This window comes from Lampris incognitus, chromosome 12, assembly GCF_029633865.1.
Source record: "Lampris incognitus isolate fLamInc1 chromosome 12, fLamInc1.hap2, whole genome shotgun sequence".
NCBI classification, from domain to species: domain Eukaryota; kingdom Metazoa; phylum Chordata; class Actinopteri; order Lampriformes; family Lampridae; genus Lampris; species Lampris incognitus.
Window position 1 is genome coordinate 26,037,455 of NC_079222.1, and position 26,317 is coordinate 26,063,771.

The 26,317-nt window shown below is 44.9% G+C and overlaps 1 protein-coding gene across 1 annotated transcript in view; it reads right to left on the reverse strand.

Annotated features, from left to right (window-relative positions):
- The window catches only part of bmpr1bb (bone morphogenetic protein receptor, type IBb), a 37,362-nt gene that overhangs the window by 6,633 nt on the left and 4,412 nt on the right, over positions 1-26,317 (reverse strand). Inside the window, exons 2-3 of the mRNA XM_056290428.1 lie at positions 1,960-2,068; positions 237-342 (exon numbers count right to left, since the gene is read on the reverse strand). Of these exons, the coding sequence (XP_056146403.1) occupies positions 237-342; positions 1,960-2,068 (215 nt within the window). The remainder of the gene's footprint in view (positions 1-236; positions 343-1,959; positions 2,069-26,317) is intronic.

Consider the following 26,317-nt stretch of genomic DNA (forward strand, 5'->3'; position numbering starts at 1 on the left):
CCCCTCACTGTCAGATGAAAAAGAAGCGGCTGGCGACTACACATGCATCGGAGGAGGCACGTGGTAGTCTGCGGCCCTCCCCGGATCGGCAGAAAAGTGACTGGGACGGCTCGGAAGAGTGGGGTAATTGGCCGGATCCAATTGGGGGGAAAAGTGGGGAAAATGTAAAAAAAAAAGTGATATATTTCCTCTAGCGAGAACACACAAATACACCCATACACACAAAGCTGACTTACTTTGCACTGGAAATCAGAGCCACCACCAAAACCCAAACATCCTGTAATGAGCTCAGGGAACCCCTTGTCATTCTCCTCAGCCATGGTAAAGCAATATCCATTAGTTCTGAAAGAAACAAAAACATTTCATTTAGCAGGGCCTTCTAACCCAAGCAACTCACCAAGGGGGTTTCTGTACTTACTTTCACCAGTCAGTGTCTGGGACTGACAACTGTGTTTACTGATGAGAGTGAGTCTCAAGTTGTATTTTATATACGACAACAGAGCACTGTGAGTATGAACACAGAGTCAATTCCCTTTAGCCTGGGCCCCAGCGTTGGCATGGAAACCACAACTGTCAGGTGATGAAAGTGACAATTGGCCACTTTCATCAATTTTACTGATTTTTGGAGGGGAAGAGTCTGATTTCAAATATATATATATATATATATATATATATATATATATATATATGTATGTATCATAAAACAAATAATGAGAACAAAATGGACACCTTACACTCACGTTTATTAACATGTCAAGTACTTTGAATGTCAGCAGGGTCCAAGACAAGACTGCACCACAGCAATGAGAAAGGCAGTGAAGCCATTATGAAACCATTGACCTATTAATTGACATTTTAAACTCAACCGCAGTTCATTCGTTTGTGTTAATCAAATCTTTATGTTTTAATTGGGGGCAGCAGCAGCAAGCAGACAAAGTGATGTGTCCTGACAGGCCAGAGGAGGCGCTAGTGCAGCGACCAGGACACATACCCACATCCAGCTTCCCACCCGCAGACACGGCTAATTGTGTCTGTAGGGAGGCCCAACCAGGTAAGACGGGGATTTGAACCGGTGAACCCTGTGTTGGTAGGCAACGGAATAGACCGCTACGCTACCCGGACACTCTTCAAACTGTAATTTTGATGCATTTTTATTTAGTTGCCTCCGGTGGCTGCTGTCATAGACGTAACAAATCTGACAGTGTTCTAACAGTCGTTGGATAGCATGTTTTGTTTTGTTTTGTTTTGTTTTGTTTTGTTTTGTTATAAGCCAACAGACTCATTAACTCACTCCCTGTCTAATATTCCCCTACTTGGTCAATGTCATGCTTGGTGGGGTTAGGAATGGGAGTGGGTGGGTCTTGTCTATGAAAGGCTGTAAACCAATCAGGAAATGAGGATTTATACAGCCTTCTATTTCTATCAAATTGTCTTACCCAGAATCAGAATCAGAATCAGAACTAGAATCAGAATAAGAATCAGAATCAGAACCAGAACCAGAATCAGAATACTTTATTCATCCCCGAGGGGGGATTGTCTACGTCATTCTTTCTCACTACTCTTCTCGCACACACATATTATCATTCTTGTTAATCTAATCTGTACCCTCATACCCTCTATAGTAGTGTGAGAGACGATAACAATAGTATGTGAAAAACAGAATAGTAGCATGGTGATGCATGTGAGAGAGCCTGATGGAGTGTGAGAGGGACTTGTTGAGTGCATGCAAGACAGTACGATTGGGTGCGAGTGTGTGATGTGAGAGACAATGATGGTGTTTGCGAGAGTAGGCTAGTGTGTGAGTGCAAGTATGATTTATGGTCTAAATGGCCTCTTATACATGTGTGTGTGTGTGTGTGTGTGTGTGTGTGTGTGTGTGTGTGTGTGTGTGTGTGTGTGTGTGTGTGCGTACACGAGGCACGCATGTATGTTTAGCTTCAAGTGAATGCTCTTCTGTACTTGCAAGAATTCTTGGAGTCATCCGGGCAGTAACGGCTGCAGTGACACCAAAGCAAGCTTCCCTTGGCAACCTTCTCTCTATTCCTATACAGCATTTCCGACACACGCTCTGTGGATTGGACAGGGAAAAGGAGACGAGGCTCAGTACCAAGACGGTTTACAGCCAATTTTCTGGACACTCTCGTTCTGCTGGCTGCGTGAGCCCCTGTAAAAGTTAAGTGCACATAATGAGCCCAAATTAAAGCTGGAATTAATCAAAGGACAAAGACGATATTGCTGTTCATTTCACGTGTGAAAACAGCCATGGGAGTTTTGGTTGTTCTGGAATTGTTACCATAGTGATACAAGCCACAGAAAGTGTGACCATGTGTTGTTGAGAGCAACCCCGCTGTGCTGGACCAGCCTCACTGTACCTGCATGAGTCTGAACCTGGAATAACACCACTCACCAGAAAGACCTCTTTGTGCTGAATGTGTGCATATTTTGGTGTGTGTGTGTGTGTGTGTGTGTGTGTGTGTGTGTGTGTGTGTGTGCGTGCGTGCGTGCGTGCGTGTGTGCCCTCAAGTTCTGGAAAGAGTGTGTTGCAATATTCAAGACCACATATGTTTTTGAAGAGAAACTAAACGAAATGAAAGAAGTGTAATGAAAGCCACTCATCATTTGTCATTGTATTCTTACAATGAATGGGTTCTCTGCATTCTACCCATCCTATCGTACAGCAGCAGTGGGCAGCTGCAGCGCCCGGGGACCAACTCCAGTTCTTCTTTCCATTGCCTTGCTCAGGGGCACAGACAGGAGTAGTAACCCTAACATGCATGTCTTTTTGATGGTGGGAGGAAACAGGAGCACCCGGAGGAAACCCACGCAGACACGGCGAGAACATGCAAACGCCATACAGAAAGGACCTGGGCTGGATTATATATATATATATGTGTGTGTGTGTGTGTGTGTGTGTATGTATATACATATATGCATATATACATATGTATATATATATACATACATACATACATACATACATACATACATACATACATACATACATACATACATACATACATACATACATATACACACATACACACACACACACACACATACATATACATACACACACACACACACATAAACAGGAGAGAGAAATTGGGGTAGGGGGCGTGGCCAAGATCAGGGAGCCAATTAGGGACACTGGGACGAAGAGAGTGAGTCCTGGGAGGGCGTGGGGGCGGTTTTGACGCCTCTTGACTAACCAATCAACAACCAAAACACAATATTGACGTTGTGTTCGTCCAATGATAATTTCCACGTTTTAATCTTCGACCACTGTATCGTAAGTGAGTGCGGCAAACTGGCGGAAGATAGACTCACACAGTAGCATATCAGAAAATAAAGTATAATGTGCTGATTGCGAACTACTTTTAAACATGTCACTAAATAAATTCCCTTTTATTTAAGCCTTTTCAACAGAGTCCAAATTTCCTGTTTTCAGATTTACATTTCCTTTTTTTAATCGTGCAGTGACAACAGCCTCTGCCTTGTGACCTTACCAGATGAAAAGAAAAAGTCAGTATTCATGGCTCAATGTATCCCCCCCAAGTGCTTTTGTCAATCACTATTAAACTGCCAGAGCTTGATTTGTATTGATAAGTTACTGACTAGACATCTTCTGACCTTACGAGATACAAAGAAGACAGCCAGCCGTAATTTACTTCTCTCTTGCTCTCGGACGGCTGGATGCAGCAACAGGCCTGCCAGCAGATGTGAAGATAATGAACCTACTTGTCAAGTGGGCAGAACAACTCATCACTCGCTTCATGTTTGCTTTGATTGTAATAATTACAGATCTTCATGGTTTTGGTAAAATTAACACCAGAACGGCCGGGGTTTCACTCCCACCTAAATCGACCATGGGCGGTCATCATGACTGTCGGTTTTTAAACTCTATATTCTGTCAAGATAAATACACAATTGAGATATTGATGCATTGCACGTGTTAGTATGTCTGCCAGGAAACAGCTGACACCAAAATTAAAATTTTAACAACTATAATACTATTTTTGAACAATTTAAACTACAGATAGACATGGTTGAACTTGAACAGCAAAACTGAAAAAGTGAAAATATTACCTGAAAAACAACACGGAAAACACATATTGCTAATCTAACAAAAGTAGCAAGGCCTATAAGACGTGAAAGAATTGAAAGTAAATATTGTAACTCGCATGGATAAGTAGACACGTTGGCCCTCAGCTAACGGATAGGACCCTTTAGTCGAGCGGTTAGCGATGTCGCCCGCGGTGCGGGAGATATGGGTTCGCATCCCGGCTGACGCGGTTCCTGCGGTTGCCCCCCGAATTCGCTGCAAAACAACGACTAGAACTTAAAAATTGTTAGAACGACCGTGGGCGGTCATTTCGACCGCCGTGGTTTTTAAACTCCATATTTTGTCAAGATAAATACCAACCAATCAACCAACACACGTCATAGATAGTGACACCACGCGCAAATTACGAGTGGACATTTAGACCGCTCATGGTCGTTTTTGGTAGATCTTATCACAATTTTTTATGCAGTTGATCTAAAACTAATTTTAATGCAAATATATGCAATTTTAGGAGCATTCATTCATATTGTATATATATATATCTAAACACGGATACAGGAAAAAAGATTTTAATACAGTACAGGCCTGTTTCTGTGCGTCATGCACTCGTCAGCTGCTAGTGTTTTAGTTTTTTTTCTACAAAGAATCATACAGTTACACTGCCCAGCGTCACGCCCCTAATTCCGGTTGGACAGCGTCCAATCAGATGGGGAAACATTCAAATTATAACAGCCAATGCGGTAGGTACTTATGATGCACAGCAACCAATGGAGGGGTAGAAAACAATCAATGGGACTGGGATTTGTTTTGAAAAGCATTTAGAGGCCAGGGCACTGATGAAATGGCTTACATTACAAATATAACAAGGTAACTTATGTAATTGGAATAGAATAGAATAGAATAGGATAATCTTTATTAGTCATTTTTGCACATACATACAAATGAAATTTAGCATTCAACCCAGGAGCAGCAGGCAGCTGCAGCGTCCGGGGACCAACTCCAGTAATTTCTTCCTATTGCCTTGCTCAGGGGCACACACAGGAGTATTAACCCTAAGGTGCATGTATTTTGATGGTGGGAGGAAACCAGTGCACCCGGAGGAAACCCATGCAGACATGGGGAGAACATGGGGTTGGGCCTGGGGTTCGAACCTAGGACCTTTCTGCTGTGAGACAACAGCACTAACCACTGGACCACCGTGCCACCCGATTTTGCTGAAATACATATTTACAATAATATGTTGAATAAGGGGGAAAATCAAAAGCAAAGTCTGATTTCTATGAAATATGGAATAAACAATGGGGGACAGCAATTTCTTTTGTCCATTCCAAGTTATTTCAGAGTACATTGTGTATTCCTCGTTCTTTGTGAAGGGGTACCAATATATTTGAGCACATCTGTAACTGAATGCTGCAGGAGTGTGGTGCACACTGTGGCATTGAGCACGTCTAGGCTTTCCTATCACAGAGGAAATTTGTCAAGGTTTTCTCACCCTCCCTGCATTGGCCTTGGGTTTTCTATCATATCTCTCTTCACCCTTTCTTACTATCTGCTGTCTAAATGTATCAATACATGGCAGAAGTTTGGCCTCTTGTTAATGTTGCGAGGCATTGGGTACACTCTGTTCAGATCACTTTTCTTTGACTGAAATTCATGTTAAACAAGTATTTTACACATCAGATGAGGTTTCTATAAGACAACAGTCACGGCTCTTTCCTGTCCTGGCCCCACAGTGGTGGGATGAACTCCCCACTGATGTCAGGACAGCGGAGTCGCTGTCCATCTTTCGGCGCAGGATGAAAACTCACCTCTTCAAGAACCACTACCCTGTTACTAGCTCGTAGCACTTATTGTATTCACTCATTAAAAAAAAAACCTCTTTCATGCGCTTTTACTTTAGCACTGGTTTTGCTCTTAGATGCTTGTTTAGAGAGAAGATGCACTTATCACCTCTGATGACTAGTAGTTCTCCGGATTTCCTACGTTAAATGCACTTATTGTAAAATTAAAACCCCAGTTTTATTTGGTTGTAATACTGAAAAAAAATGGTGTGGGTTTTTTGTCTTTTGTATAGACAACCACACCAGGTCAATAACTCACAGGATTTTACTTTACTGTTCATCTAATGCACCCTTCACAAACTCACTTGCTTCTTTCATATAAATGCATACTCACACATATAATACAATTACAAACACAAACGCACATGCACACGCACATACACACACACACACAAATGTGCGTGCACACAGACACACACAAACATGTGCATGCACACACACGTTCACACACACGTTCACACACACACACACACACACACACACACACTGAACCCACTAAACAGACTTGCGTCAGCAAAAGGCACTTCTGAGGTCACCCTGATACATGATCCACAACCCCCACACATTCCAGAAGCTTTTCTATCAACTAGATACACACACACACACACACACACACACACACACACACACACACACACACACCAACTCTTGTTGTAATACGCACACTTGTGAACACATGTTGCACACTGCTCTCTCTCCCCCCCCCTCTCTCTCCCACACACACACACACACACACACACACACACACATGCCATTTTGACAGGTAGTGGGAATGTCCTTAGTTTTACTACTTTATATCTTGCAATGTACTAGCATATCACCCCAGCTTGAGCAGCTTCAGTCACAGCTCATCAGAAACCAATTTACGAGGTTAAGACAGGCTCAGGTGCCTGGTTAGGTCTAAAATGAGACCGAGTTGGACAGATTTATGGAATTACAGCCCCCGTCCCTCTCCATATGGCAGGCATTATATAGAAGGTATAACATGCTATGCAGTCAATATATCAGGAACCAGGACCAATTTGTCATTTCATCTCATGTGCTACGACGTACACAAAAGAAACGAGGTCCCGTTTCTTCCAGCCCACAGCAGTGCAACACAAAAGACTAAAACACATATCCAAAACCTCCAAAAACAACACCACCAAAAACATACAAAAACCAAGAGAACAAAGCAAAAAAACCAAAACACAAACAGCCAACAACACAGTCCACCCAGTGCAACACAGTCCAAAAACTCCACCGTTCAGAGAACGAACGCCAGCCAGGATGGCTGTCGGAACTGCCGGTCTGCATGGGCTAGCAGTTAGCTTAGCCTTCCCTGCTCCCACGTCCTGTCAGACCACCCTCAGTGTTTCCTCTTCAGGCGCAGCTCCGGGCCAGGCCTGGGTCCCTGGGCCCACAGGACGCAGCAGACTAAGCTCTCCCAGCTGATCCAGCGCCAGCTCTCCCAGCCAAGCGAAACTGACGATCAAAATGAAAATAAAAGCTTCACACGATGACACAAACTTTGACACAGATGTAGACATGGACGAAGACACTCCGTGATCGGTACTGGGTGAGACTGCTGCAAATGTAATCTTCCCACACCACTTCTGGTGTGGGAAGACAATGTGGGAAGATATGAAACTGCGGGTACTTCGCATTGGGGTATGATATATGTTTATCATGCACTAATGCACCAACATATGTAATATTTTGCAATGGAGCAACAGACTGCAGTCTGCAGACACCCAGGCAAGGGATCAATGATCATTCAAAGGGTAAAAACGAAACACGCACTATGGGGTTAACATAATGGGCCTGAAAAGGCACTTTTCTCACTGACCACCAGCCAAATTCAACAAGCTATAATGTCTAAATAAGGTTGCTTTGACACATGTTATAGGTCCTAAAAATAATTTGCCATGGCTGAATTTGGTCCTGGCAGCTGGTTGTGTTTTCACAGACTAGAAATGTGCTAAATATTTTACTGGAAAATTGGCTTACAGAAGAACATTCCCAATTATAGGCAACATGACAATACCATGAATGATGCCATGAGCCATGCCTTGAATAAAACAAGGAAATAAATCTGGGAAAATTAGTTGACGTATGCTTTGGCATGCTGCCCAAATGCTTCTTTAATGCTTTGTTAAGAGATTTTGTGAATTCTGACAGATGACGTTAATAACAGATTCTTAATAATTGCACTTAAAATGTCAACCTTGATTAGATCCACGTTACACTTGCAGTCTATAAAATGTGAATTTTCCAAAATTGTTTTTCCGTCAATGAAAAGACGAACCAAAGTGAATATATTGATAGATATGCTGGTTCATGAGTTTTATTATTTTCCTGGAGCTCCACGAGTTATTGCCATATGGACATATTCAAAAACCAATTACAATCTGAGAAATTACATTTTACACAAGCGGATATCTTTCTCTTGACAGCTTCCTCTCTTTTCCCCCATAATCCAAAACTGGACTACAGCAGCAATTCAAATGCCAAACGACTGTGGGAGGAGGCTGGCGAAATAATTCTATTTCAATAACCTGGTGGACAGGTTAATCTTATCTCCACAATCTATGCCCTTACTAACAAGGCTGTTGACTGATTTGATTGGACGACATATTGGTTTGACTTTCTCATCTCATCTCATCTCATCTCATCATCAGCCGCTTCTCCGGGGTCAGGTCAGCAACAAGCTAAGTAGGGAACTCCAGACGTTCCTCTCCTCAGTAACGCCCTCCAGCTCCTCCTGGGGGACCCCAAGGCGTTCCCAGGCCAGATTTGACATGTAGTCCCTCCAGCGAGTTATGGGTCTAACCCAGGGTCTCCCCTCATTTGGACGTGCCCGAAAAACCTCCAAAGGAAGGCGCCCAGGAGGCATCCTAATCAGATGCCCGAACCACCTCAACTGGCTCCTTTTGACGCCAAGGAGCAGCGGCTCTACTCCGAGCTCCCCCCGGATGTCCGAGCTCCTCACCCTATCTCTAAGGCTGAGTCCAGACACCCCACAGAGGAAACTCATTTCAGCCGCTTGTATCCGCAATCTCACCCTTGCGGTCACTACCCAAAGCTCATGACCATAGGTGAGGACTGGAACGAAGATTGACTGGTAAATTGAGAGCTTTGCCTTCCGGCTCAGCTCCCTCTTCACCACAACGGTCCGGTACAACATCCGCATTACTGCTGATGCTGCACCAATCCGCCTGTCAATCATCTGTCATCAACCTGTCATCCTACCCTCACTCGTGAACAAGACCCCAAGATACTTGAACTCCTTCACTTGAGGCAACAACTCATCCCCAACCCGGAGGGAGCAATCCACTACTTTCCAGTCGAGGACCATGGCCTCGGACTTGGAGGGGCTGACTTTTTGGCAGATTTGTTTGACTTTCTGTACCTCTGAAAACCTTTAGGTGCACTACAGACAAACAACAATATGTTGATAACTACGGCGGTCAATACGACAGCTATTTCTGGTGCCAGCTACCACCACAGCTCTCAGAGACCTTCTTGCAGTCACCCGATTACACACAGCCAAACAAGAATCAAGTAATGTAGAGAAGGGAGAAATAAGCTGCTCCAGGCGGCCATGGTAAACCGCCTCCCTGAAGAAGACATCTCCCTTAATGTGTTCTGAGTGCACTCTGACCCCGTGGGGCTCACTGCCAAGCAGCTACAGCGCCATACATCATCCCCCATCCTGCAGCTCTTCCCTCACCCCTCTTAACCTCTGCAGGCTTCAAAGGCCTCTGCCACACTAGATGCATGTGTGTGTGTGTGTGTGTGTGTGTGTGTGTGTGTGTGTGTGTGTGTGTTTGTGTGTGAATGGCCCGGTGGCTGCAGAGCAAAACTGAACCCTGTCCCAGCATCAATCATTCACGTCGCCGAAAGTTCACACACGACCACAACCACTGATGCATACTCACACATGCACAAATTCATGCTCGTACACACCTACACGGTACCTACACACAAATCAACAAAAGCACACACAAAAGGCATGCACGTTTGAATATTTAAAAAGCTCGCCGCTGTCTCATTCTTTTCCACAGCTCCCACCTACATGAAGACATCTGTTTTCTAAATATGGCCTCCATCAACCTGTTGTGGTTATTACGCTGGCCGTGACCGGAGAGCTCTTATGGATGAGCAAGAGACCCTCACCCACCGTGGAACAAATTCTCTGGCAAATGTATGGGGAGTTTCCCCCCTCTGAGTCAACATCATTTCATCACAGTGTTCACGTACCCCCCAGGAAAGACCTGCTGCTGGGGCTGCTCACCTCCACTACTGTCACAATGTCATGAACGAATGAGCCCCCTTATGAGGAGAAGACCCCCTGTCTATGAGAATCCCGAGGAGAGTGCAACAAAAGACCTTTTACACACACACACACACACACACACACACACACACACACACACACACACACACACACACACACACACACACACACACACACACACACACAATGCACCTGGTGAGAGGGGACAGATGTGCAGGACTTATTCAGCTGTATGTTTTGCCATTTCTTTAAGCATTGGCATGCAGTCCAAAGACGGCATCATCCTCACCATGAAACACAGAAAGGATTTAGCGCTGCACTGAAGCACCTTTTCACCTGAGTGGCACTTTGCATATTCATGTGAGGTAATCTGCAGGAATTTATTTCTATTTCCTGTTGAGAACAAAACCGAAAAACACATCATGCTCTTATCGCACAGAACACCTGCAGCCAGATGCCAAGACACACACACACACACACACACACACACACACACACACACACACACACACACACACACACACGCACACACACACAAACTGTCCAACCCTAAGATTTATAACATCTATCCAGCACATGTTCTGCTTCTGTCAGCCTGCGTGTATACATGTACCTGTGGCTATGTGTGTTACTGTGAGTAAATGTGTGTGTGCGCGCGTGTTTTGTGCATGTGCGTGCGTGCACGCGTACGTGTGTGGACAAGTGTATTTTTGCGTGTGTGTCCGCCCATGTGCGCGCGTGTGCGTGCGTGCTTGTGTGATTTCTTACGTGCGTGATTGCGTGTGTGTTTTGTGCGTGTGCACGTGCGTGTGTGGACAAGCGTATTTCTGCGCGTGTGTGTACGCCCATGTGTGTGGGAGTGCGTGTTTGTGTGTGTGCGCGTGCGTGTTTGTGTGTGTGTGTGCGTGCATACGTGGTTGTTAGGTGGAGCTCTATAAGCTGCAGAGTGAGCAGCAGAGCCATGAAGTCTGCGTCTGTTGTCTAATCGCGGTGTCGACGGATGGTTCGACTTGTTTCATTGGAGGTGCTGGACGGCAGGAAGTGGCTGATGTAGCTCAAACTCCAGTGTACTTGAGTCTGGCTGACACGCATGCGCAATCTGTCTGCGACATGGAGGGATCAAAACAGCAACGGACACAACGGCGGAGGGAGTGTGAGGGAAGGCTGGAGGTGATAACGTGGAGGAGACGGTGGCAGCGCTGCCCGCGGCGTAATGGAAATGAGGGGCTGGTGCAGGAGGGAGAACAGGTGACTGGGAGTTAACGGGGGACAGGTGTGAGGAGCTGGGAGGCCGCGCGTGGATCTCTGGAATGAGGGAGGTGTCGTGACAGTGAACACTGCGCATATTTGCATGAAGTAGAAAAATAAAAAAAGACTCCCTCCCCCCTTTTCTAACATTAGAGGCCAATGATATAACACAGGTAGGCAGGATTGCACATCTCACTTCCCCCAACACACAAACACACACCACAACAATACAAATGCTCATTCAAACACATAAAGTTTATTATGCTGTTTATACAGATATGTTCAATATATTCAATATTCTGTTTACAAGACTTTCGCCTAGGGGGCGCTGTTCCTTGAGCTGGTTGGAGGCTAGAGAGAGAAGAAGAAAAAAAAAGGAGGGGGGTGGAGACGTGATTGAGTGGACCGCTGTACTATTGTGTTGGAGCTCACTAAAAGTTATGAGAAAGACCCAGAACGTGTTTGGACTGATTTTATTCCTTTGCACACCACGTCGCTAACATGGTGGCAGCGGTGGGATGTTTCTGCTGTGGAAAAATCGTCTTGTGGGAATCTCTGCTCAACTTTGTAAGTCTCCGACGCCAGAAACTAACGTTAGCCGCATTAGCCGCTAGCTGAGATTAGCCATCAGTACAGTGAGTTAGCTCGCCTTTACCATCCACGTTTTATTGTTTTGTTAGCAAAGAGTTTAGAAAACAGTGTTAAGCGTTTATTTGAATGACAGCCCACACGAAGAAACTGTTTTTATATCTGGTTATTTTTGGGTAGCGTGCTCTGTACTGCCTACCAGAGGTGGGGGGGGGGGTGCAGGTTGTGACCAGGGTGTGGTGTAGAGCCCTGCGCGGGACTGTTTTCTTAATCCCGCTCCCGCTGAATTTCTGACTGGATTTCCGCGGGATCCCAATCCCAATGCAGTCCTCTAGTGCAGTGGTTCCCAACCTGGGGTCTGCGCACCCCTTGGGGGGGGGGGGCGCCTGAGAGCCCAGTGGGTGCACGAGGCTTTGTCTACTCGGGGGGGGGGGGGCGCCAAAGATCACAGAGGGTGCGCGAGGCTTTTCTGCTCTGAAGTTGTCAAAGTGCACATGTCAGAGTGCAAGGCGTAATAACTCACTTACTGGATAATTTATTTTATACAAAAGTCTGTATATAAGACTATTTAAAAAGATACATTTTGCACCCCCCCCCCCTTCTAAAATGTAGTTGTGCTACACCTAGTAACCACACCTCTGTGACCCATCAATCTGCGCTATCAAACTGAGTGGGTAGTGTTGTCAGGTAGCTCCTCAGCTAGCGGCTAATGCTAGCTCATCTTGGTTTGTTCCTGCAGTCAGCAGCAGCACTTTATGAATGAAACAACATGGCCGAGAAACTTAAAAGTGCGTATGACTCAATGTCAAGAAAGTAAGCAAGGCTTTATTTCGAGAGCTACCTTAACTTTGGTTTTATGGAAGGGCGGGACAAGTCTCGGCCAGAATGTGTCATGTGTGGTGAGAAACTAACTAATGACAGCATGAAGCCAGGTGGCGCTATCAGAAAAGCATTTGAACGAGCGGGCAGTGATTTGCACAGAGCCACGGAGGCGTCATGTGAGTGTTGGCTATTAATTGCCAAGGCTAAAAAGCCACACACTATTGGAGAGCAGCTTATCAAACCCGCCTGTCTGAGCACTGTAGAGAGGCTGTGTGGCCCACACGCGGCTGATGAAGTGAAAACCGTCCCACTCGCTGATCACATCGTCAATGACAGAACTGATAAAATGGCTGAAGATTGTCAGAACCAGCTGCACTAGAAGCTGAGGAATGTTCCCTTTGCCATTCAGTTGGATGAAACGACAACAGTGTCAGACGAGTCCGTGCTCATCGTTGATGTTCAATATCTTGACGGTGATGACTTGAAACAAGACATTCTTATGTCTACCAATCTAACTACAACAACAGGATATTTTCATGGCTGTGGACAGACTCCTATCTCTCATCCAACGATCTGCCCTATGAGAACCTTGTTGCATGCTGCACAGATGGGGCTGCAGCTACGATGAGCTTGCTGACCTTCAAGCCGACTCGGTGTCAAAGAAATATTTCCAGGAGAAGGGATACAAAAAGTTTTGAGCAGTCAAAGGACACACTGTTGCACCCAGACTGGTCAAACATGCAGTTACAAGGGTTATTCTCTCACTCAGCACTACATATGTGTCTCAGACAGCCTTCAGTGCCCTTGTAACAATAAAAACAAAAGCCCACAACAGACTCAATGTACACCAGGACTTTAGTCTGGCTGTCACAAACACCGCACCTGACATCCCATCCCTGGTCAAAGGTATGCAAGCCCATGGTGGCCATTAGTTTCTGAATGAATAGGATGGCACAGACTCAGTAAAAATGTTACTGTTAGAGCCAAGATAACACATAGGCCTACTGTCTGTAAAAAAACAAAAACAAAAAAAAACAGTTTTCACAACTTTACATGATGTGCATGTGGATGTCAGATGTCAGATTACAACAGTAAACCGGAAAAAGAGAAAGGAAAAGGGGGAAAAAATCTGAGAAACTGAACTCAGAGTGTATGATTCAGAAAACCCAAATGTTTGTGGATTTTGAAGGTGGCCATGTCTTGGAGGCAAGCGTAAACGTGATTTGCTAATGGAAGTTGACTAACAAATTCTGCCAAACCGTGATAGTTTAGATATATATTAAATTGCTTTAAAATCACTTCAAACAAAGGAGAATATTCGTGAATATTTGCATGTCTGCTCAGCAGGTCAGAGGAGGATTAGGATAGTGTGATATGACTTTGTTGTTTGGCCTTCTGCAATTCCCTGCCAAGGAATGAGAGATAGAGACTCTCGTTCATTTCAAAGAGCTCCTATCTATTTGTGTGTCTGTCACTTAGCCAGCATTTTGCACAGGCCACCTCTTCTTCTCAGGTGATACAAAACATTGTCTTCATCTGAATTTGATATCAGTGTTAAGTGATGGGACATTGTGGTTGTGTCTGCCTCCTTGACTGTGGGTTCTCATATCATGACCTGTAGCAACAGTAGACTGAGATATCATGGTGCTGACGTGGTGGTGACAGGGGTGAACGTAGCTAGGCAGCATCGGATGGTGGTCTGTAGGATGACTTTGGAGATCAAGAAGAGGACGAGGGTGAAGGCAGAGCCAAGGACCAAACGGTGGAAGCTGAAGAAGGAAGACTATTGTGTGGAGTTCAGGGAGGAGTTAAGACAGGCGCTGGGTGGTAGTGAAGAGCTGCCAGATGGCTGGGCAACCACTGCAGAAATAGTGAGGGAGGCAGCTAGGAAGGTCATCTGGACAGAGGAAGGAAAACAAGGAGACTTGGTGGTGGAATGAGGAAGTACAGCAAAGTACACAGCAGTGGCAGCTGGTGCTAAAAGATTTTTTTTGGGGGGGTGGGGCACAATTTACCTTGGCACAGCACACCTGACAGCTGCTTTAATGTCCACACAGTCACAGACTTATTAAGAAGGACAGTGTAGCCTATAGATTTTATCAAAGTTTGTAGATGGTGGGTGATTGACAATCGAGACGAGGCATGGTGGTGGGTTTGACCATGATTGACAGCCACGAGAATTGTCCAATCACATTAGATCAAAAAACATTAAAACAATACCAATTCACTGCCAATAGAAGTGGGAGTGTCTGGGGCGCACAGAACTGTGCCCCATGGAAAGTCTGAAGAAACCAATTAGACAGCAGCCTCAGGTCACCTGCTCGCCAAACATGTGGGGACTTACATAAGGTGTCGTTTGGCCGCCGCCCCTCACCCAGGAAGTATATGAACCAGTATTTAATGGCTGCTGACAGGCGCTCGCAGACTGAAAACACTTTTATTTCATTTTTATTTGCATTATACAACTAAATTATATTTAACATGTTTAAGTAGATTTGCATCTCTTGGTATTTGAAGGGGGTAGCGCCCCAGAGCCCTGTACTGGCCGGCCGCCACTGGTACACAGCGGAAGAGTTTGGCAAAGAAGAAGTGGGATCGTCAGAGAGATGAAGAAAGGAGACAGGACTACAAGGAGATGCAGCCTAAAGCGAACAGGGAGGTGGCGAAAGCAAAGGAAAAGGCGTCTGGTGAGAGGTTGGACACAAAGGAAGGAGAAAAGGACTTGTACCGAGTAGCAGGTTAGGGCGACGAAGGATATAGATGGAAATGTGCTGACAAACGACGAGTGTGTTGAGAAGGTGGAAGGAGTACTTTGAAGGGCTGATGAATGAAGAGAATGAGATAGAGAGGAGGTTGGATGGTGTGGGGATAGGGAATCGGGAAGTACAGACATGCAGGTGGCTGGCGTGACAGAGGAAGATGCAGAGAACATGAAAAGATGGAAAAGAATGATCCACTGTGGCGACCCCTAACGGGAGCAGCCAAAAGTAGCAGTAGTAGTAGTAGTGGTAGTAGTAGTAGTAGTGGTAGATTCTTTAGTAATTCAAGGTGAATATTAACTAATTCTGTTCAGAGGCAATTAAGCTGCTGTCGACAGACGGCGAACTTTAAGCTAACTTATGTGGCTACTGGCATGCAGGAAGTCAGTCAGGGTAGCTAGCGTAATTAGTCTCGTGTTATTCAGGTGCATGTCATGGAGTCATTGATTGCAAATGGAGGAATTGATACAGATATTCTTTAGCAATTCACAGGTGAATACTCCCTCTCTCTCTGTTTGTCTCTCTGTCTGCCTGTCTCTGTCTCTGTCTCTCTCTCTCTGTTTGTCTCTCTCGCTCTCTCTGTCTGTCTGCCTGTCTCTCTCTGTTTGTCTCTCTCGCTCTGTCTGTCTGTCTGCCTGTCTCTCTCTTTCTCTCTCTCTCTGTCTGTCTGTCTGTCTGCCTGTCTCTCTCTTTCTCTCTCTGTCTTTCTGTGTCTGTCTCTCGCTGTCACTCTCTCTCTCTCTCTCTCTCTCTCTCTCTCTCTCTCTCTCTCTCTCTCTCTCTCTCTCTCTCACACACACACACACACACACACACGCACACACACACACAACCATCCAAATAGGAGAAAAAAAAACTTTATAACTAGGGAAACCGCAGATTGCCAAGTTTTTAAAAATGAAAGTTTCCACAATTTTTATAATACGTTTTGAAACATTTAAATTTTCCTCATTTTTAGCTTTTGCCCAGTTTTATTTATTTATTTAGTTGTTTGTTTATTTATTTATTGGCCGTTGAAGTTATGAATTATGTTTTGGATTTAATTTCCTCACTATAGGTAAGTGACGTCCACCATCAGACAGTGGCAGTGGTGCAACTTTTTTGTGCAGCTCCTCTTCTGCCACTTGCTGAGGCGACAGCATCGTAGCTAATCTGGTATCAAACTGGAATCTGGTTTTATTGCTCGTCACATTTGGCCACGTGTTTCTCATATAGTGTATTTTGGGTCTTAACAGGATATTGTCATGAGTAGCTGAGAGCCCATTAAGCATAATTAAACTCCTCCAGTCATTCCGGCAGTTCCACTTAAAGGACATTGGAAACGTCTTCTCTATGCACCGGAAACTATTCTGATTCTGCACTCAAGGCAATTGGTAAACCATCTTACTGGAGGAATTACACATAAAATCAGTGTATAACAGAATGATAGTTTCGTTCATGTTGTCTGTGTATATATTCATTCACACCTCACATCAACATTATTTATTTTTCATGGCGTTGACTGAGCTTTGTTGTAATTTTAGATTATTTTGAATTGTATGACTGCTGACGAGTGTTGGCTGGGCTATATTGTTTTTGTTTTTCTGCCAACATGCCTGTCATCAAGAGTTGCATTACCCTCCTATTTCGTCGACGGTTTATAAAGACTTTGTGCCTTGAGAGCTGAGACCTCTGATTGAATCTGTAAGGGCTTAATTCTTAATGAACATCTACTGAATGGAGGAACATCTACTACAGATGTGTGTTTTGTGTATTAATGTCATGCTAGCATTATGCTATGCCCACTTTATAGATCGCAGGAATGTTCTTGCCACATTGTTACAATGCTACAACTTCATTTAGCAGACGCTTTTATCCAAAGCCACCTAGCTACAGCTGACAGTTACATGTATGTGTATATATACTACAAAAAAAAAAGTCTATGGGCGTCCGGGGTAGCGTAGCGGTCTATTCCGTCTCCTACCAACACGGGGATCATCGGTTCGAATCCCCGTGTTACCTCCGGCTTGGTCGGGCGTCCCTACAGACACAATTGGCCGTGTCAGCGGGTGGGAAGCCGGATGTGGGTGTGTTTCCTGGTCGCTGCACTAGCGCCTCCTCTGGTCGGTCGGGACTGGGGGCAATAGCGTGATCCTCCCTTGCGCTACGTCCTCCTGGCAAAACTCCTCACTGTCAGGTGAAAAGAAGCAGCTGGCGACTGCACATGTATCGGAGAGGAGACATGTGATAGCCTGCAGAACCTCCCCAGATCGGCAGAGGGGGAGGACCAGCGACTGGGACGGGTCGGAAGAGTGGGTAATCTGCCGGGTATGATTGGGGGAAAAAGGGGAATACCCCCCCCCCCAAAAAAGAAAAACAACAGTCTACACCGTTCAGCAATTCACAGTCGACGAATTTTTACAGTTTCTAAGCATAACCTCTAACAAAAAGTAACAAAAAAATAAAATAAAAACAGAACAATTGACTTTGATGCTTAATTCTTTTATAAAAACAAAACATCTTTGCAAGACTTTCCATATTTTATCCCGCATTGCACTAGCGAGATTGAAGCCAGGGTTAGCATACGCTCTGAACCGCATCAGCCTGAAGAAACAGGTGGCGAATTGACCACGCTTCTTAGATTTATGAGTAACCTCCCACGTGTTTCATTCATTTTAGGAGACCTTTGAAAGATTAGCCCGAGAAACGCAGAAGGAGCAGGAAGAGCACCGGGCGGTTTAGGCAGCGGGCTAAGAAGCGGGCAGAGGGAATAAAGAGAAACACTGGGATTGGGGAAGGTAAACATGCCGAAGAGAATTTTAGCAAGTATAGTCACCCTAAGCAGGCCCACATTTTTACATATCCTACTATAAAAAGCGATTTGAGCTGGCGGTAACAAGAGAGAGGAAACAAGAAGCACCTGTCGTCAGTCTGCCTGTCTCCCACAGGGTGCAGTACTGGGAGCTAGTGCTCTAAAACTGGCCCTTCTTGCCATATTTCATATGCATGGACGCCTTGTATGCATATATATATATATATATATATATGCATGGGACATTTTATATGCATATGAAATATGCATGGTAGGTGTCTGTGTTGCCTTTAAGGCATAATGACGGGTGGACTTTTATTTTGACAAGACCTTTATTTTGATAAGTGTTAGTCATCAGGTCCTCTCAGTCATGTTGAGGAAGCCGGCTGAATTTGTTTAACATGTGCGTTCGTTTAGTTACAAACCCAAGGAAATACGAGATAACCCACACTGTAAACGCCACAGAGGCAATGTCAGTAAATAATTTCACTGTTATACTTTATAAGTTAATGTTAAAAAATTATTTACGTGAAATAGCATTTGATTTGTTTTTTATTAAAAGGCTTTTATTTACATGTATTTACATTTGAAAAAACGCATGCTACCAACAAAATGGTGGTTGCTTATATTGCTTTCATTTCAGTTTTCACTCTGCGTAAGATGGTGTAAAGAGCCACAGTAAACAGCAAGTAAATCTTACTGCGACTCAAGTCATTATTTTGCAAGAGAGAGTTTAGCTGGTTGTATAGCTGCATTTCCTACACAGTAGTGAGGACAACATAGTGAACACACAAATAAAAGCTGGTGTTGTACATCGTGGTAACATGTAAGAAAAATAAAGTGACAAGATTTCGGTGGTGAGTAGAAGTTCATCTACTTTGTCACTAACTCATTAATACACGCTCGCGCTAAAGCGGAGGCAGCTAAAGTATGCCTTGCATTTGCAGACCAAGAAGCTAAAACTAAAATAGAGAGAGATGTTAAGGAGGCTAAGTTACAGAAAGAAAAAACCTTCAGAAAAGCTGAATACCAGAAAGAGAAAGCAGCTAAAGACCTAGAAGCACAGCTAGAAAAGGCAAGAAGGGATGCTGAGCTAGAAACACTCGCTATCCAACAAGAGGCTGCGGCTGCCGAAGTGGCTGTGTGGGAAGCAGCTGATGCAATGGGAAATTGTGTTGTATTGGATGAAACAGGCCCATCAGAGGAAGAAAAAAATGGAGTGAACAAGTGAATACGTCCAGTCTCATTTTGACCCCCAAGTACAAAAAAACCATCCATCTACCGACTTCCCAGCGCAAGCGTCATTAATGCGAGCCCTTTAACATTTCAGCCCACTGCAAATGACACCTTTCAAGTAAGCCCTAACAAACCTTTCACCACAACATGGCAGCCCTCTGTCTTTCCAAATGAGCCACTACATGCAAATAATACTAGCCACCCTACCTTAGCCAAAGACGGTTTTGATGACGTGTATGTGCCATCATCAATCAAACTTGAAAATCAGGCTCCACATGGAAAACGTGACCCCAGGAGAAATAAAAAAAAATGTGTTACACTGACTTAAACGAGTCCGCACAGCCTTTCCAGCCCCAGTGTATGCCGACAGCTAACCACGGTGGACCCACAAACAAACACCTGGCACAGTACTTAGCTCGCCACGACTTGCTGAGTTCGAGTTTATATCGATTTGACGATAAGCCTGAAAACTATCATGCTTGGAAGTCATCATTACAGCACCGCCACTCAATGGCTAGGCCTCACAGCAACTGAGGAATTGGACTTGATGACTAAATGGCTCGGTAGGGAATCCAGCAACCATGTCAAATGTTTACGGTCAGCACACATAACAAATCCAGTCACAGCACTCAAAAAGGCCTGGGAATTTCTCCAGGAATGTTATGCAGCACCTGAAATGATCGAAAAGGCTCTTTTCAACCGGCTTGCCAATTTCCCAAGGGTTTCAGGGAAAGACCATTTGAAGCTCCAAGTGTAGCAGACTTGCTAATGGAACTACAGTGTGCCAAGGAGGATGGATACCTCCCAGCCCTGTCCTACCTGGATACTGCACGTGGGATTGAGCCCATAGTTGCAAAACTACCCTATGCGGTTCAAGAAAAATTGATTTCTGCTGGTTTGAGGCACAAGAAAGAAAATGGAGGACAATGTCCGCCATTTGAATTCTTTACCAGGTTCATATGCTATGATGCACGGAAGAGGAATGATCCCAGGTTCGCTCTTCCAAGTGCTAATGGCTTACCTGAAAACCCTGTCTATAAAGGCACAAGGAACTTTATGTCGTTTCACAAGACAAATGTTTCCTCAACAGGTTCGAGCACAAACAGTCTTGTGAAAACTGTCAACGACCCAAACAAATGCTGTCCAATACATGGCAAGCCACACCCCCTCAAGCTATATAAAGCCTTCAGAGCCAAAAATCTGGAGGACAGAAAGACTTTTCTCAAAGAAAGAGTAATCTGCTTTAAGCGTTGTGGCTCAACCACTCACTTAGCAAAGAACTGTGCTACTGCAGTTAAGTGTACGGATTGTGATGGTGCCTGCCACGACTCTGCTATGCATCCAGGCCCTGCACCTCAAATCAAAGCTCCCTCAACTGCACCACACAACGGCAGGGAGGGCGAAGAAGGCAACAACGTCACAGCCATTGTCGACTCAAACTGTGCTGAAGTTTGTGGAACAGGACAAGTCAGCCGGAATTGTTCTAAGATTTGCCTTGTATATTGCAGTGGTCAACCGGACAAAGTTATCAAGGCCTATGTCATCCTTGATGACCAAAGTCACCGGTCGTTAGCAAGGTCCAATTTTTTTGAGCTGTTCAATATCAAATGTGAACCATATACTTACTCTCTGAGAACGTATTCCGGCACAGTGGAAACATCTGGCTGACGGGCTGAAGACTATGTTGTTGAGTCACTCAATGGAAAGGTCGCAATTCCTCTCCCTCCACTCATGAGTGCAACCATATACTCAACAATCTGTCCAAAATCTCCAATGCCAAATGCAGCTGTACATCACCCACATCTTGTTAAGGTAGAGCACATCCCAGAGCTTGACCCTGCTGCTGAGATTCTCCTGTTGCTTGGCAGAGTGCACAAGGTACGAGAACAAGTCAATGGCCCTCACGATGCCCCCTTCACCCAATGCCTAAACCTAGACTGGGTGCTAGTTGGGGAAGTTTTTTGGGGAACACACACAAACCGACAGTCAACATCTTTAAGACAACTGTGCCGGACTATGGCCGTCCCTCTCTCCTCCAACCCTGCACAAGCTTTTTACATATCAAAGAAAAGATTCATCATGGCAAGGAGGTGCAAGACAGGATCTCAGAGTCCAGTAAGGCCGCAGAAGAGATGTTGGGACAAACCATATTTAATCAGACCGAACATGACAACAAGCTGGCATCTTCAGTTGAAAATTAAATGTTTTTGAATCTGATGGATGAAGAAATCTACAGAAATGAGTCACATAGTTGGGTAGGCCCGGCCCCCATTCAGACAGCTGAGACGACACTTGCTTAACAACCGAGAACAAGCAGTCAGACACTTTGCATCACTCCAATGAAGACTAAACAGGAGACTTTACAGACAAAGACCTCCTCACCAAGCATTGGAGACAAGTAAAATCTGGCTACAAATTCTGGAACCGTTGGAGTCGAGAGTACTTGTCCAACTTGCAAGGCTGGAAGAAATGGACCAAGTTCCCCCAAAACCTGCAAGACGGACACATTGTCCTTGTCAAAGATGATCAAGCTGCCCGCAACAACCGGCCAATCGCCATAACCACAAAACCTTCCCTGGAGAAGATGGAGGAGTGAGAAAGGTGGAATTAAAGACTTTGGATCAAGGACGCTCAAAGAAGTTCCTCAGACCAATCTCAGAAGTCGTCGTACTTCAGACTAAAGACTGATATTCAGAAACCCACTTAGTTCACAGGCTGAGTGCTGAACTCACAGACGCCAGGCGGGGAGTGTGTTGCCTTTAAGGCATAATGATGGGTGGACTTTTATTTTGACAAGACCTTTATTTTGATAAGTGTTAGTCATCACGTCCTCTCAGTCATGTTGAAGCCGGCTGAATTTGTTTAACATGTGCGTTCGTTTAGTTACAAACCCAAGGAAATACGAGATGAGATAACCCACACTGTAAATGCCACAGAGGCAATGTCGTCAGTAAATAATTTCACTGTTATACTTTATAAGTTAATGTTAAAAAAGTTATTTACGTGAAATAGCATTTGATTTGTTTGTTATTAAAAGGGTTTTATTTACATGTATTTACATTTGGAAAAAACGCATGCTACCAACAAAATGGTGTTTTTTTATATTGCTTTTGTTTCAGTTTTCACTGTCTGTGTAAGATGGTGTAAAGAGCCATAGTAAACAGCAAGTAAAGCTTACTGTGACTCAAGTCATCATTTTGCAAGAACGAGTTTAGCTGGTTGTATAGCTGCAGTTCCTACACTGTAGTGAAGGCAACATATTGTCCCTGGCGTTACACAGAATGGGAAGTTAAAAATGCTTGTCATTTCACAGACAAGAGTTGAGGAAACTTTGTGAATGCACGTTCATCGTCAAGAAACGTATTTAAAGACATGCAGCCATGAGGCCTAGCCTGTCTTCCACCACAACTTCACCACTTAGCTGTGGTACTACTAACCTTTGGGATGAGCTAGATAGAGAGACAGACAGACAGACAGATAGACAGATAGATAGATAGATAGATAGATAGATAGATAGATAGATAGATAGATAGATAGATAGATAGATAGATAGATAGATAGATAGATAGATAGATAGATAGATAGATAGATAGATAGATAGATTGATTGATTGATTGATTGATAGGTTGATAGATTGAAGTCTGATTGAAATATCAGACTCACAGAAGACCTTCGTCATCTAACAGTAGAAGATAGTGACTTTAACAGGTGCTTTACAGCAAAATTTACTCCAAGTTAAGACAGACGCAGCAACTCTGGATGTAAAAAGAAGCGTGTGTGTGTGTGGTAAGGGACGAGCATGTGCAATCATTCAAATGATCGTGAGATCGGTTTTACAGCCTGACGCCCAACTGTGTTCTTAACAAGTGTGTGACAACTGAGCATTTCTACGCAGACCCAGCCTGTCTCTACTCTGTCTAGCAAAAAAAGAAAAAAGAAAGAAAGAAAAAGAAAAAGCACCACTGTCACAACGTCGTTTGACGATCACAGAAGAAAAATCTCGCATGCTGAAGTCGTCAGAATGCCATTGCCGTGTTTTTATATACGATCAAATATAGCAAAATGCCGTGTAACTGAATGACACATTGACCTCATACACTTCTCACACATCGAAAACAGCACACATGTGTTATCTTCTATAGGCATGACCCTATCAAGCAAACGCTGAGCAACATTAGCTAAAAAACAAAACAAACCCTCCGAGTCAACCAGACGCTGGGAACATCCATCACAAAAGACAACCAGTCGTCCATCTTCAACCAATGTAAAGCATGAAAAGATGAGTTTGGCTGGGGGGGGGTGTGGGGGGGCTAATAAATGCGCAGCCACTCACACGCAAACCTCTGTGGAGATCATAGCCGTGATAAATACCAGGGCAAAAAAATAGACAGCTAGCCTCCTGGAAAAACAACCACCTTGTCACCCTCCAAATCTCACACCGAGCAGCTTGGGGAAAAAAACAACAAAACAAACAAACAAAAGAAACGCTTCTCTGCCTTAATGGGACAGAAATGACTTAAAAGCAGTAAACTAAGTACTTACAATGTCCACTGCATGTATCAATAAACGACCTCGATGCACACAGATAAGGGCACAAACCCATAGCAGTTTATAAAACACAGAGAGAGGAGTCCCAGATAGAGAGACACACTAGGGACAAATGCATGTGTGTTTATCAGAGAGCATGCTTAAATACCCACCGTCGGGCTGAGCACTCAGCAACGCCGATCCGGTCACCAAGAGAACAGCCCGCCAGGCCCATACCTGAGGCCGCCACACTGCCAGCATCCTACCGGTGCCAAACCCAGTTGCCCGCCTCCGTCAAATCCCTGAGACACTGCCACAACAAACACACCCGCACGACGAGGGGTGTGTGAGAATGTGCATATGTGTTCCCCCTGTGAATGGGTGCCAGCCTTCCCCCCTCTCTCTCTCTCTCTCTCTCTCTCTCTCTCTCTCTCTCTCTCTCTCTCTCTTTCTCTCTTTCTCGCCCTCCCTTGCCGCTCACTGTGCTCTGGCTCAGTGAGTGACTGCCAGCTCCCCTCTTGTGTGTTTGCCGCTCTCTCAGGAACTCCCCGCTGCACACAGCCACCGTGCAGCCTGCAGCACTACTCCACACTGACAGCCTGGGAGAGAAAGACAGAGATAAATAGGGAGAGAAGGGGGGGGGGAGGAGGGTGTTACTTAGTTGCTCTCTCACTGTGCTATTCGGCCAGCCCTTTCTCTGACCAGTTTGTGGGGCAAACAACAGAGGGACAGCTGAGAGGATCTGGACCCGACCACGAGCTCTCTCTCTCTCTCTCTCTCTCTCTCTCTCTCTCTCTCTCTCTCTCTCTCTTTCAATTCAATTCAATATGTGCTTTATTGGCATGACATACGTTTGTGTACATATTGCCAAAGCATGTAAAACAACAACAACACAATACAACAATGATTGTAATAATAACAGCAACAACAACAACAATGAGAGAGAGATTCAATTTCTCTCTCTTTCTCTCTCTCTGTGTCTGCCTTTCTCGCTATCTCTCTCGCTCTCTGTCTGTCTTTCTCTCGCTCTCCTTTAAAGACACAAAGACACCCGAATGCATAGACACACATCGATTACAGAGTCTCACATCAGTCATACACAAAAGGAAAAGAGCAGCAGGGGGCAGCAGGGGATGAAAAGGGCCGGTGGTTGGGAGGTGAAGCTGACGGCAGTGTGAGAGGCCGCTGAGAAAGCATTATATTATACCACAGCCACCCACACACATGCACACAGCATGCCGTGAGGAGGATGGAGACGAAAGAAAAGAAAGCTGGAGTTAAAGTTTGCAGAAAATCTGTGCATAGACTTTGGAGTTCTGTGTTCCCTTGTAATCTGGTGCCGACACCTGTTGGTGAAAGCCAGGCAAGCCCTCTATTGAATCCCGCCACTACGCTAAAGAGCGAAGACAAGACACACTTCCAGTGTTACAAACAGGGATCAGACCCTCACACGTCAGGTGATTACAACTCACACCTATAGGCACCACCACAACTACGCTTACGCCAATCCATTACTCTCTCTGTGTCTGTCTGTTTGTCTCTCTCTCTCTCTCTCTGTCTCTCTGTCTCTCTTTGTCATTCTGTCTGTCTGTCTGTCTCTTTGTCTCTCTCTCTGTCTGTCTGTCTCTCTTTGTCGTTCTGTCTGTCTGTCTGTATGTCTGTCTGTCTGTCTCTCTCTGTCTCTCTGTCTCTCTTTGTCGTTCTGTCTGTCTGTCTGTCTGTCTGTCTGTCTGTCTGTCTGTCTCTTTGTCTGTCTCTCTCTCTGTCTGTCTGTCTCTCTTTGTCATTCTGTCTGTCTGTCTGTCTCTTTGTCTGTCTCTCTCTGTCTGTCTGTCTCTCTGTCGTTCTGTCTGTCTGTCTGTCTGTCTGTCTGTCTGTCTGTCTGTCTGTCTGTCTGTCTGTCTGTCTGTCTGTCTCTGTCTCCTCTGTCTGTCTCTCTGTCTCTGTCTGTCTCTCTTTGTCGTTCTGTCTGTCTCTGTCTCCTCTGTCTCTGTCTCTCTCTCTGTCTCTGTCTATCTCTCTCTCTCTCTGTCTCTCTTTGTCGTTCTGTCTGTCTGTCTGTCTGTCTGTCTGTCTGTCTGTCTGTCTGTCTGTCTATCTGTCTCTTTGTCTGTCTCTCTCTGTCTGTCTGTCTCTCTTTGTCGTTCTGTCTGTCTGTCTGTC